This window comes from Encephalitozoon intestinalis, chromosome VI, assembly GCF_000146465.1.
Source record: "Encephalitozoon intestinalis ATCC 50506 chromosome VI, complete sequence".
Lineage (NCBI taxonomy): Eukaryota > Fungi > Microsporidia > Unikaryonidae > Encephalitozoon > Encephalitozoon intestinalis.
Genome location: NC_014420.1, coordinates 186,153 through 198,217, shown reverse-complemented (window position 1 = coordinate 198,217; position 12,065 = coordinate 186,153). Strand labels below are relative to the sequence as shown.

Here is a 12,065-nt window from a genome sequence, read left to right as displayed (position 1 = left end):
TATTGTAAGCGTCTTCGATTTGAAGTATCACTTTCAATATATCCACCTGAAACACCTTCTGTTGATAAGGTTTTAGTCTTCCAAACTCAACTCCTCCTCCTAAGAGAATAGTGGCTACTTCTGGAGATCGAAACACATGCCATCCCATGTTTTCAAACATGTCTGCTACCGAGATCTGAAGTGTCGTTTTTCCTCCGCACGGGCCTCCGGTCAGGCACACACGGAAAAGACGCCCTCCTGACATTAGTTTTTCATTGAGTTCCGAAGGCTCAAGGCTGCTTTTCTTGTTATTATTATTGCCAAAAAAGTTGATTGCTGCTGCATTTCTTATCATTCCCAACAGAAAGCTAGCAGCTCCTAAAGCCCTTATCGATATCATCTATTTCTAAATCGAAGAGTACTTTTATAATGCCATTACCCTTTATGGTAAATAAAAAACCGTACTAATTTGAATGAAAATACTAAAGAAGTTATGGTTCTAGATGCTCTTCTATAATTCTGGGAAATAATTCCACTTAGACTTTGTCCAAGCCTTTTTTGTTTTCCAGAACAAACCAGACTGGTGCCGAAAAGAACTGAATTTACAACCTGAGGACTAAATATATTTAAGAAATATCCTATTATTTTAATCACTATACGCTGGATTAAGCGTCTCTATTGTATTCCGAATGGCTTGTGAAATATTGTGAGACTCTTTATTATTATAGAAATCTCCTTGGGATCCCTCCATACTATTTTAATATGCTTTTCCTTTTCTATAGTCTCTGAGCGTATATTCTTTGAATAATTGAATCCTTTTAGGTTTGAAGGATCATCCAAGATATTTATTTCGTCTATGCTATCCATCTTCTCCAATGCGGAATTTACGACTTTTTCTATATTTTCTGAGTTTATGGATTTGAACATTAAATGATAAATAACATCTCTTCCATTTCTGTCTTCAAAAATCCCAACCTCTACTATTCCCAGTTTTTTACTTCCTTCGTTTTCAAGCATTCCAACTGCTATTTTCCCCCGTCTTTTACTACCATTTTTGAGATAACTTTCAGTATCTATGAAAAACTTGTCGGAGTAATCCTTCTTGAGTATCTTCGTAACTTCTATTATGTCGTGTACCACTTTTTGTTTCTTTATATCTTTAATGCTTCTTTTTTTCCATTTTTCTTCGCTCCCGGCATCTAATTCTCTTTTGATATTCTGAGTGTCCATCATCCATCGAAAGACCCTCTTGTGAATTTTGTAGAAATGTACGACACTCCTATCTTTATTCTTCGCATAGTTAGAAGCCCCTTCGAGAACCTCTTCTTCAGCTTGTTCTTTCTTTACTTCTTTCTTCGTCTTATTATTTTTTTTTACCTTTTTTACTTCTTTTTTAGACCTTAGATATTCTCTTTTTTCTTTCTCTTCCTCTCTTATCAGCTCCTCTTCATATCGGTGTCTTTCTTCCTCCTGTTTTTTTATCTTCCTTGCTTCTTCCTTCATTTCATCATTTTTTCTTTTAATGACTTCCTCTATAATCATATTGGCATGCTCTGGGGGAATTTCTTCATTCTTTAGGAGAGCTAGTTGGATTAACTCTCCTACAACTTCCTTTCTAAACTTCTCAGGCGTATTTACTAGGATTTCGTGGCTTATGTAGTGAAATAACGGTTCGGTCTCATCTTGACTTAGTCCCATCATACTAAACTCCAAGTTTCTCAGGTAAATTTTAAGAAGGAAGCTTGTTCTGTCTTTCTCTCTCCCAAAGATACACGCATGCATCACACACTATTTTCTGTGCTTTTATTATTTGTTCTTTTTTTGATTTGGTGCACAGACTCTTTCCATATATTTGGACCTTGGTTAATATCTCCTCCTCTTTCTCTCGTTTCTTGCTATCCATGTTCTTTGATATCTCTCCCATCTTCTTTTTTGCTTCATTAGAAAGACTTTCTCCAAAGTCCTTCAACATTTCAGCATTTCTTTTGAATATGTTCATAATCAGATCCACTAACCTCGGCTCAAGCCTTTTTGATTTCCCTCCTCGGTACGTATCAAGAACATCAAAATTGTCACGGTATTTTCCTTTGAAGAAGATATCATTCATTAACTTCCAGATCCAATCAGCGTGTTTTGGGACATAGATGCCCACCATCGACTCCCATGCTAGGCTTGGAAGTCTTTCGATAATGTTCTCGACATATTTTCTTTTACTATCTTCGATATCCCTGTATTTAGTAACAGGTGACACAATAACCTCGTTTTCATGAAAGATCAATGGAATCAAACCATTCATATCCATCCCTGCAACATTCCCAAGTTCTTCTTCTAGCCTCTTGACTTCCGAGCTATTTAGCTCACGGGACATACCTTTTTCCCATGCTTTTTTTACTTCTTCAATCGCAGAAGTAAACAATATATCAAACAAAATGAATATCCATACCAACTGCATTCAACTGTCTAGGGCGTGATTCCGAATTGATTTATACCATCTTCCTTTTCTATTTCCTTTTCATTGGTAAAACCTATATTAAAAATACCTTTTGATATATCGGCACCAAAGAAATCATACAATCATAGATTCAAAGCAAAAAATTAATTATGGTGCCCTACAACGTCCTTAATGGCCGCCGTATAAGCCTTTGAAAGAGAATAGGATGGCCTTTCAACTTTCAAAGTAACCAAGATTGTGATTAACGGTTTTTTCTGAAAAAAAGGTAATGTCCACATTCTTCTGCAATTCCAAATATAGTTTTTTTAACAGAATTTCTAAAGGAGGAATTGTAGCTAGATTCACCAACTAAATTGGTTGGAGTAATATTTCCTGTGAAATTTAGGATTGTGAAAGTTCCATAAATACCCACAACGATGCACATGATAGAAGCAATAACTGTGATTGTTTTAGCTACTCTGGGAATGTAATCCACTAGTTTATTCCGAGACAGCCACTTTCCTATAATTGAAGAGGTTTCTCCCAGGATAAAAGGAAGAAATGAAAAGGCCATCGGATATATTTGAGATAAGATGCTTCCATAGTTATGGTAGCTAGCCATGCCTGAGAGATTAGTTATCTCATAAAATCCCAAAATACTGCGGACTATTTCTATTGCGAAGTTTGAGCCAATATTCTCCATGATAGATTGAGATGCCAAAAACATGTATGATGTTTGGGAGATAATCAAGGATTTGGGGTCGATATCATATCTCCATTGGGGATCTTTGCATTCGAAAATCTTACAAATCGAAACAAAGGCCAGAAAATACACAAAGATGTGTATTACTATAAGAAATGTTTGAATCAAATCGAATACCGTGAATGGCGTATTATTGTCTACCTCAAATCCGTCTAATAGTCCATAAATTGTCTTGATCAAAAGATAAATCATAGTTATAAGTGCTATTACAAAGGGTGTAGAATTATCGTTGGTGTCACAATTGTATTGAAGAGCTATACATATCGTAAAAAAAAGATCTTCGATATATCTCCATCTTTTATATATATAATTTTTGCAAGTTGAAAAGAATTCCATTGTGTGGTATGGTCTTACTTAATAAAATTTTATTATGGTTTTCATCTTAATTTAAATTATTAATTCTTAGGAAACGAACTCCGTGTGTCCGAAGAGAAGTGGAAGAAGGAAAACGACAACTTATGAACACTAAGCAAAAAATCTTTGAGAAACCCAAGGGCTTGGATACAGAGGAGGAACCCAAGATCTTTAATGCTTCTGCAGAACGAGCGATACTAGCCGCTCTAAGACAGAATACTGTTCCAGGGACGTAGGTTCCGATTTAAGGGACTCAAGGTTCACTGTGTGGAGTGCCTGAATCTTGGAGCAAAGTTCTTTGGTTATCTTTGCATTGCTGTTAACCACGTCTTTGCAAACTCCAAGGACTTTTTCCTTATCTTGCAAAGTATCGAAAACACTCAGCACATTTGAATATATTTCTGACTCGATTTGGTCTCGGTTGTCTAGAGGATAGTTGCCGCAAAGTTTGTGTTTTTTCCACTTAGTGTATAGAATGTCGGCATAGTTCCCAAGGGAAGTATGTGCTTTCTGGCTCTCTTCGCACTTCTGGCAGAGGGATAGAAGTCCTCTTATAACCAAATTCACTATTTTCTCGTTTTTTCCAAGAAGATCCATTCGGGTTATAAATTCTTTCAGGACAAGATTCCGCGTATTTTCAGAGAGAGCCGAGAGGTTTTCAATGACGTCACTTGCGACCAAATATTTTGCATCGTCTTCTTCAGGTCCTGAGGCTTCCACTACTTCAAACAGCCTTGAAATCCACTTTCGATCGTTGGTTTGTCTCAGCCCCTTCAGCGAAAGAAGACATGCCTTGTGTATAACATAGAGTGTTTTTTTGCATCCTCGGGAGTAAACAACCCATCCCTCCTCATACTTCTCGTGTTTGATGCAGAGGTCCATCATTGACTTATTTAGTGCAGAAGAGGATCCCTCTCTGTTTACAGCCCAGAAATGAACGCATTCTTCCCATTCCATTTCTTTTCTTCTAAAAGAGATCCATTCTTTATTATCCTCCCCAAGGAGAATCCAGTCAGGATCAATCGACCTCCTAAGAAAATCACTCTCGTTGCTCAGAAAGTAGCTTTCTACTGAAAGACTATCTTCGTTATATCCTTCCAGCAATTTGTGCATGCTGGCTTCGTCTCCATCCTTAAGACTCATAAGAAGCCCTAGTCTAAATATCCCCTTACTTTTTTTATGCCTGCCAAAAACCTTGAAGAATCTCGAAGATTCCGATCTTCTAAACAAAATCACAAGCAGAAGTTCCACCTCTTTCAGACTGAGGTTTTTGGAAAAATTGGAATCCACACACTTCTTGTACACCTTGTACATCAGAGAATCCAGCTCTTGTTCGCAGTCGATGTTTATAGAATTGTTCAGTAAGCATTTCTCAGCTGCTTCCCGTATTTCTTTCTTTACAAAGTCGCAGGGTTCTCTTATTTCTTCAAAGATCTTATTGAAGTCAAGTACCTTTTTCTCGCAGATGTTGTCAAGAATAAGACTCTCCACAATAAAGGCATCCCGGAAGTCAATAGGTAGAACCTTGGCCACATGATCAGACACACAAGCAAGAAGATAGGAATACATCCGAACAACATCTCCAATCGTCGAGATTTCAATGGTATTATCGCATGCCAAACAATCCCTATTGTTTTTATCCATTAGACTAATGGACTGTGATATTCTATTTAAGGCTGCCATGGCTTCGCTAAATCTTTCCCCGTCCGTGTCTTCCATCCCGTCTCCATCTTCCATTTTCTCCTTCACTTTCAAGGGTGAGACAAATTTCACTTTTACTTAAAACAAACAATATCCTAACAAATATTTCCAATGTGAGACAATTCTATGTAACAGATTGGTCTCCCTCATTGGTGGAATTTATCCTAATATTTTTTTAATTAGATCGTTATTGGTTCTTCTTTCTGCACACATCCAGATTCTTACTTTGAATATCTTAAACAGTTCTTTCAGTAAATCTCTAAAATCTATTCTCCGGTCACTTTTGAAGTAGAATGTTATTTTTTTCATGTCCCATTGATACTCGCAGCTCAGTATCTCCATATTTAGATTTCTAGCATTGACCAGGTCTTTGCATTGCTTCAGAGACTCAGCCTCTATCTTCTTCCTCTGTCTCAGCTTATTAAGATCATCAAGAGACGCCCTTCGGAGTATCTTTTTGAGCTCAAACTCGATCTTTGTATCTCTTATCTTTGCAACAGAGCTTTCGAATTCGTGTTCACTCATGTTTCCAACTATTTTCCCGCAATCCTCTCCTCGGTCCGCTTCTAGTATCACATATGTATCCAAATCAATTATATTCGTGTGATAGCCTATTTCAAGTCTTCCGCTGGGAAACTCAACAACAGAGTACCACCTTCCAGGGAACATGGCCCTGAACCCTATTGGCGGAAGCCCTTTTTTGTTTGTCTCTATATCTCCAGGAATATCGATAAATCTACTCGGGGTTACACCCACGGTCTTCCATTCCATATCACCTTCATTCCATTTCTCGTTTGTCTCGTTCCAGATGCTGTTTAGGTGATATGATATCCACTCTGGGTGGTTAAACATTATTCAAAAACAGACTCCTTTCTCTTTTATTCTGCAGTTAAAACAAGTTTTCAAAGCGATTTTGTTTTCATTCTGATACGAAAAGTTTGTGGTGCCCATATTTCTTGTTTTGAAAGAACAAAGCATCCTTCTATACAAAGAGTCCTCAGCAAAATTTAAACAATTAAGCTTTGGGCCAAAAGCTATTGGTCGCGCCGAGATTCGAACTCAGATTGTCAGATTCAGAGTCTGAAGTGATAACCATTACACCACGCAACCTTCCTCACGAGGCTGCGGTCCCACTTCCCTTTTGAAACTTATTATTTCCAGGCCTAACCCTTACAACCTCATGTCTCTCCCCACTAAGACCTATCTTCAAAACTTTTCCTAACCCCAAAGATGTTTCTTCCATATATAATAGCAGATGCATTCAGATTTTGTGGGGACTTCCTTCACGTGGCCTCAAAAATTGTGTTAATAACAAAGATAACAAAAACAAGGTCCTGTAGTGGGCTGTCACTCAAGACTCAATTCCTGTATGCCATGGTATTTGTATTTAGATATATCGATCTCCTTGATCTCCACGTCGAAAGCCCTCTTGAAGTTTACAACTTCATAATGAAGATCTTATTTATCGGGTTCCAAGTCCTCATTCTTTTCTTGATGAGATTCAAGTACTTTTCCACCTACGACAAGAAGTGGGACAAGTTTAATATCTTAGTTCTGATAATCCCGTGCTTTGTGCTTTCGTTGTACTTTGCCAGGGATTCAGGAAGTTTCTCCAAATATGTCCCCAAAGTCCTGTACATATCATCTTTGTTCCTTGAAAGCGTTTCTATTCTTCCACAACTTGTTCAGCTCCAAGAAGCCGGTGAATCAGAGACAATGACTTCTAAATACATTCTTCTGCTGGGCCTTTACAGGGCTTCGTACACAGTATACTTCATCGTCAAAAGATTCTATAATATAAGGAACACAGGAAATATTCCCATTGCATGTGGGATTGTTCAGACCCTACTTTATATGGACTTCTTTGCAGTATATTACAAACATGTTTTCAGGAAGTCTGGAATATCCGAAAGGCTTCCCTCGTCGAATATTAAAGGAGAATTATAATCCTCAAGTACTTACATATATCCTTGTCTAATGGTTATCCCCAGGAATGTTTCTTGTCCCATTGTCAGTAAGAAACAATCTGAACTTTCTTGTAAGGTTTGATCCAAAAAGGAGTAAAATGGTTGTAATAGGTGATGAGCTAAGCATACTTCTGTGGAATGAGGAGTATATAGAACTAGTTACTGTTCCACTCCTGGGCCGCCGGGAAGAAACTTCTGTTTCCAAAGCCTTACCTGTTATAGACGCAGCTATTTCCGAAAGAGACGACGGCTTACATGTGTTTGCTATAACAGCAACCAAGCTCTATCACTTTACGGATGGATTGTCTTCGTTCAGTGAGATGGCACACAACTTTTCACGCCCTGAAATCAGCGCCTGGGGACAGACTGTGGTGATATTTAGCAGCAACTCGTTCTACTTACTCACCGAGAGTGGATTTAAAAACCTGCGGATTTCCCCGTACTTCCGAACTATAGTCACCTATTCTTGTGGAAGAACGTCGAATACAGACATAATTGTTTACCAGACAGATTCTTACACAAGTATTTATTCTACTGATGGTATACCAATCCTAAAGAAGTATCCCTGCACGCAGAAAGCATTTATAAGCGACAAAGGAGTAGCTATTCAAAAGAACAACGAGATATTTTTGTATGATGTGTCGGATGGAGTTGAGCTTCTTGCAAGAATAAATCCTAATGTAAGGATAAGCGCCAAATGGAAGTATCTGAAGTATCAGAACAATTTACTCTATATGAGTGGCATCACCAATAGCGGATATATTCTCTATGTTGACGGATATTTGTTTGATACAAACGACCTTGTACAATCCTTTGGGTCCTACAGAGGTTGCTTTATTGGCGTTAGTTCTTCTTTTTTGTATTTTCTACCCAATGACAAGGATTTCGACTTAAAACTCCTAGACAGCGAATACAGATTACTGAACAATGTGCTCAATGGAAACTTCACTCCTTACACGTGCCGAAGTTTCAAGTTTTCCAAGACAAAGGAGAACTCCTGGGACTTAGCAGAGGAGGAAGGCAAAGAAAGAAAGATAGGATATTTCTTGGGCTTTTTGGTGTACTGTGGGTTCAAAGTCGAATGTTGTAAGTTGATCTGCAATACGCTCAATGAAGTAGAGAAAGACAGTAAAGCCATTAAAAAATTGAAGGTTCTTAACGAGGCCATGAAGTTTGGACACAGGGTTTATAAGAGATTTGTGGGCATGAATGTGGATATAGAGAAGATATATGGAAAGATCACCGAGATAATTCACCCTCAAGCCATCAATGAGGAGCTCCTAGTGGATATGGCGGAGATTTCATTCAGGAATATTGATTTTATCGAAGTTCCTAGATATTTCCTTCTCCAGGGAAGAAAGCTTATGGAGCAAGGAGAAGAGTTTATGGAACCTTTTTACAAGTGTACTGGGCTGTTTGACGATGTGGTGAGGATATTGGAAAAAAACGATAAAATAGCCGAAATTATACTCTTGTGGAAGAAGACCGGGTTCGGCAGAGACTCTTCTCTTGAGTGTATTTGCAAACACAACCTTGCTTATCTTATATCACAAAAGCATGCTTATTCCATAGTCAGTGGATGGGATGTTCTTAGATGTCTCTGTGAAATGTGGAAGAAAAGTAAGGATAGATGTAAAGCATCTAGGGATATAGTGCAATTTATAGGCGGGAGATATGATTTATTAGTTGGATGCATACTCCCCGAATCGATGAAAACATTGATGTCTTCAGACATGGTGGAATATTTCCTCAAATATTCTCCAGGAATTGAGCAAGGTATATCATTCCTCCTATCAAATGGAAGGAGTACAGAAGCTTCCGCCTTGTATTATCATTTGCTTATCACCACTGGGGATCGGACATATTTAGACGAGTCTCTTAGAAATATTTATGACAAGGTCTTTATATATAGAAACAAATTTGTTGGCAGGGAAAGCTTGGAAGAGTTAAAAAAGAAAGAGGAAATGGACTATAGACAGATCATCTTGGATAACACTGAAAAGATCAAAAAGATGAGCTCGGGATGCCTATGGACTAACGTCTGCACGGCGGAACAATATCCTGAGGAGTATAGCCAGTATCTCCAGCTCCTCAAGAAGAAAATGTAGCCTGGGATTTTCTGATTGAACGTAAATAAAATAAAACAATCCTTCGGTCCATCTTGGCAAAGTGACTATCAACGTATTAAGTGGAAGTCCTGAAGTGAGATTTCTTTGGCCTAATTTTTAACCCCACGGAATGGCTCAGTACAGCGCTAAGATTTCGGACATTCCCAATCCTCCGTCCGATACAGTTTCGGAGATTGCATTTAGCCAGATGCATGGCTTGATGGCAGCATCCAGTTGGGATGGTACAATTCGGACATATGACCTGGAAAATCTATACAGTCCAAACAGCAGTGTTGTGAGTTTGAACAAGCCTCTTCTTACATGTTGCTTCAGCAAAGAGACTCCTTCATTGGCTTTTGCAGGTGCTGCTGACGGAAGCTTACAAATGGTGGACCTCCAGACTAACCAGGTCTCATCCTTTCAAGCACACGACGAAGGAGTCAAGTCTGTAAGATGCTTTTCAAACATGTTGATTACAGGCTCATGGGATAAGACAGTTAAGTTCTGGGACGTCAGGTCGTCCAAGCTTGTGGTTTCTCTAGACCTTCCAGGAAAGGTTTATGCCATGGATCTTGAGAAAGAATTACTTTCAATGTCTCTTTCACGAAACGAAGTGATTACATACAATCTGAACAACATAAACCAAAAGAAACCTCATGTCTCAAAACTAAATTGGATGATTAGGTCTATAGCCTGTGCCCAGGACAACGAAACCTTTGCAGTTGGAGGAATAGAAGGAAAGGCAGAAATATTCAACGTCAATTCTCCTGTGAAGAAGATGATCTTTAGATGCCACAGAGTTGACAATAAGGTCTATGCTGTCAACTCTGTATCATTTCTTCCAACTAACCATAACATACTTGTTACCGCAGGAAGTGATGGTACCATCGTATTTTTTGACTCGCAGGCAAGGACAAAAATGTTTACTCAAACGGAAAGCCAGCCTATAACTTATGGAAGATTTAACACAAACGGAAGCTATTATGTCTATGCCACCGGAAATGATTGGTCTACAGGATACGTAACGACCTACAGACCTACACAGCTTAAGGCCATTCAGGTCAGCACTACTGGTGTAAAGGTATAACTGATGGGAGTGCACCGTCTGGGCTCGAGCACTAAACCATGATTCTGGGATAAATTCTATTTATTGAGATACACGTTTCTAACTCTTATTCTGTTTATACTTCAGTTTTTGAACATGAAACACAGAGAATTAAAGCGGAAAGAGATAAACAATGCATTACGAGCAATGATATCCATGCTTGTATTTCTTCCTTTTGTGATATGCGATAGACTACTAAGACTTAAACATAAGGATAGCCAATATGTCACCAATAATAATGGAATTCTGAAGCTCGACTTTCCATTGCTACCTAGCCTGTCTGATCAGCGAGTTGTAGTCCACAACCGAGTCTTGTATTTTCTCAAGGACGGAATATATTATACACTAGCGATGGTGCATGGAGAATTGGAAATCAAGCTAATTGTTTACAATGCAATGGGAGAAAAAAGCATAGGATTTTCCTCCAATCCATCGTTTCGCCCACACAGAAAAAAGATAGATCCGTTTGGCTACCTATCGCATCCCGGCCGCAAAGACAATCCAAATGAAATAGAGAAAACAAAAGACGTCCCAAGCAGTAAAAGGAAACCTGCATCGGAAAAGTTATCCTTGGGAGGAGAGAGATTTTCAGCTCCAAAGAAAAGAGAGCAAATATCTTCCACCGTTCCAAAGGATCAGGAAGAATATGGCATAGGACATGGAGGGTGGAAAGAGAGAGGTTTTCGGCAAGCAAAGCAGAGAAAGTCTCTTGAAGCAAAGGTTGCTGAGGAGGGAACTAAATCGCCGGGTGAAATCTCCGACGAGATAGGGGATCCTGATAATAAGAAGGTATATGACGTTCCGTCAGAGTCGCAGTTGGATGTGGAAGTTAACAGTACTTTACACAATATAAGGCTCCCCAGAAAATCTGAAACACCTAAGAGGTCCTATGTGGTTGAAAGTGATTCTAAGATGGATGAACATGAGTTTGGATATGTCATAAAGAATGTGGCCGTCTCAGAAGTAGATAACAAGGGCCATTTTACATTAGTTGGGGGAAAGAACTCTTGTGTGACGTATTATAAGGACTCGTTTGTCTTTATGCCATGTTCGCGTGCCCCAGAGCAGATATTCAAGCTAGAAAGCTCTGAGGAGGTACTAAAGAAGGGAAAATCCTTTAGTTTGGAGGAACCCAAAGCAACAGAAAATCAAGAGGCTATTATTCTCGATTCGACAGAGAGTGAGGATGAAAAGAAAGAGGAACTTTATAAAGGTCCACAGGGGCCATCTTACTTCTCCAAAGATATCATGCATGACTCTACAAACTCTAAGATAATGGATGGTAAATCAGGCTTCAAGAGTAGTTACAGCCAATATCTTGCCAACCGACTGGATAAAGATGCTCACATGGACTACAATCGAAGAAATTCCCTAGAGAACTCCGCAGGAAACACTTTGCATCCAGAAAAAATACATATTCCTTTAAGAACTAGCGTAGAGACTATAAAGCCTGACACCGGTGTAACTTCTATTACTACCAACTCACCGGTTCAGGAGAAGAGAAGCAACGGAAAAAATTTAAGCTCCAAGATGAAAGAAACAAGCAAACATCAAAAGCTAAATTTGGATGATGATTTTATAGATAAATTCCGAGAGCTTCTGACAAACAGCGACTTAAATGACTTTGTTTAATTAGATACTCCAAAATACATAAGGT

General features: G+C 38.8%; 10 protein-coding genes and 1 non-coding gene across 11 annotated transcripts; 4 read left to right on the top strand and 7 right to left on the bottom strand.

Moving 5' to 3' along the window:
• On the bottom strand, positions 1-379 carry Eint_061610 (uncharacterized protein; the record flags this gene model as incomplete). Its single annotated transcript, XM_003073079.1, has 1 exon — positions 1-379. A coding segment is annotated over one exon (379 nt), but the record flags the coding sequence as incomplete, so codon positions are not given.
• Positions 380-654: 275 nt separating this feature from the next.
• Eint_061600 (uncharacterized protein) lies at positions 655-1,677 on the bottom strand (the record flags this gene model as incomplete). The annotated part of the gene is made up of 1 exon (XM_003073078.1): positions 655-1,677. The coding sequence occupies one exon, from the start codon at positions 1,675-1,677 to the stop codon at positions 655-657; it is 1,023 nt and encodes a 340-aa protein (XP_003073124.1).
• Positions 1,678-1,708: 31 nt separating this feature from the next.
• Eint_061590 (uncharacterized protein) lies at positions 1,709-2,431 on the bottom strand (the record flags this gene model as incomplete). Its single annotated transcript, XM_003073077.1, has 1 exon — positions 1,709-2,431. One exon carries the CDS (start codon positions 2,429-2,431, stop codon positions 1,709-1,711), a length of 723 nt encoding a protein of 240 aa, XP_003073123.1.
• Positions 2,432-2,672: 241 nt separating this feature from the next.
• On the bottom strand, positions 2,673-3,509 carry Eint_061580 (uncharacterized protein; the record flags this gene model as incomplete). Its single annotated transcript, XM_003073076.1, has 1 exon — positions 2,673-3,509. The coding sequence occupies one exon, from the start codon at positions 3,507-3,509 to the stop codon at positions 2,673-2,675; it is 837 nt and encodes a 278-aa protein (XP_003073122.1).
• Positions 3,510-3,698: 189 nt separating this feature from the next.
• On the bottom strand, positions 3,699-5,264 carry Eint_061570 (uncharacterized protein; the record flags this gene model as incomplete). The annotated part of the gene is made up of 1 exon (XM_003073075.1): positions 3,699-5,264. One exon carries the CDS (start codon positions 5,262-5,264, stop codon positions 3,699-3,701), a length of 1,566 nt encoding a protein of 521 aa, XP_003073121.1.
• A 123-nt stretch (positions 5,265-5,387) lies between these two features.
• Positions 5,388-6,080, bottom strand: Eint_061560 (putative signal peptidase-like protein; the record flags this gene model as incomplete). Its single annotated transcript, XM_003073074.1, has 1 exon — positions 5,388-6,080. One exon carries the CDS (start codon positions 6,078-6,080, stop codon positions 5,388-5,390), a length of 693 nt encoding a protein of 230 aa, XP_003073120.1.
• Positions 6,081-6,266: 186 nt separating this feature from the next.
• Eint_061550 lies at positions 6,267-6,338 on the bottom strand. The gene has a single exon. It is a non-coding gene; the product is annotated as a tRNA-Gln (tRNA).
• Positions 6,339-6,458: 120 nt separating this feature from the next.
• On the top strand, positions 6,459-7,175 carry Eint_061540 (ER lumen protein retaining KDEL receptor 2; the record flags this gene model as incomplete). Its single annotated transcript, XM_003073073.1, has 1 exon — positions 6,459-7,175. The coding sequence occupies one exon, from the start codon at positions 6,459-6,461 to the stop codon at positions 7,173-7,175; it is 717 nt and encodes a 238-aa protein (XP_003073119.1).
• Positions 7,176-7,221: 46 nt separating this feature from the next.
• Positions 7,222-9,303, top strand: Eint_061530 (uncharacterized protein; the record flags this gene model as incomplete). The annotated part of the gene is made up of 1 exon (XM_003073072.1): positions 7,222-9,303. One exon carries the CDS (start codon positions 7,222-7,224, stop codon positions 9,301-9,303), a length of 2,082 nt encoding a protein of 693 aa, XP_003073118.1.
• Positions 9,304-9,433: 130 nt separating this feature from the next.
• Positions 9,434-10,390, top strand: Eint_061520 (WD40 domain-containing protein; the record flags this gene model as incomplete). Its single annotated transcript, XM_003073071.1, has 1 exon — positions 9,434-10,390. The coding sequence occupies one exon, from the start codon at positions 9,434-9,436 to the stop codon at positions 10,388-10,390; it is 957 nt and encodes a 318-aa protein (XP_003073117.1).
• A 165-nt stretch (positions 10,391-10,555) lies between these two features.
• Positions 10,556-12,040, top strand: Eint_061510 (uncharacterized protein; the record flags this gene model as incomplete). Its single annotated transcript, XM_003073070.2, has 1 exon — positions 10,556-12,040. One exon carries the CDS (start codon positions 10,556-10,558, stop codon positions 12,038-12,040), a length of 1,485 nt encoding a protein of 494 aa, XP_003073116.2.
• Between the last annotated feature and the right edge of the window lie 25 nt (positions 12,041-12,065).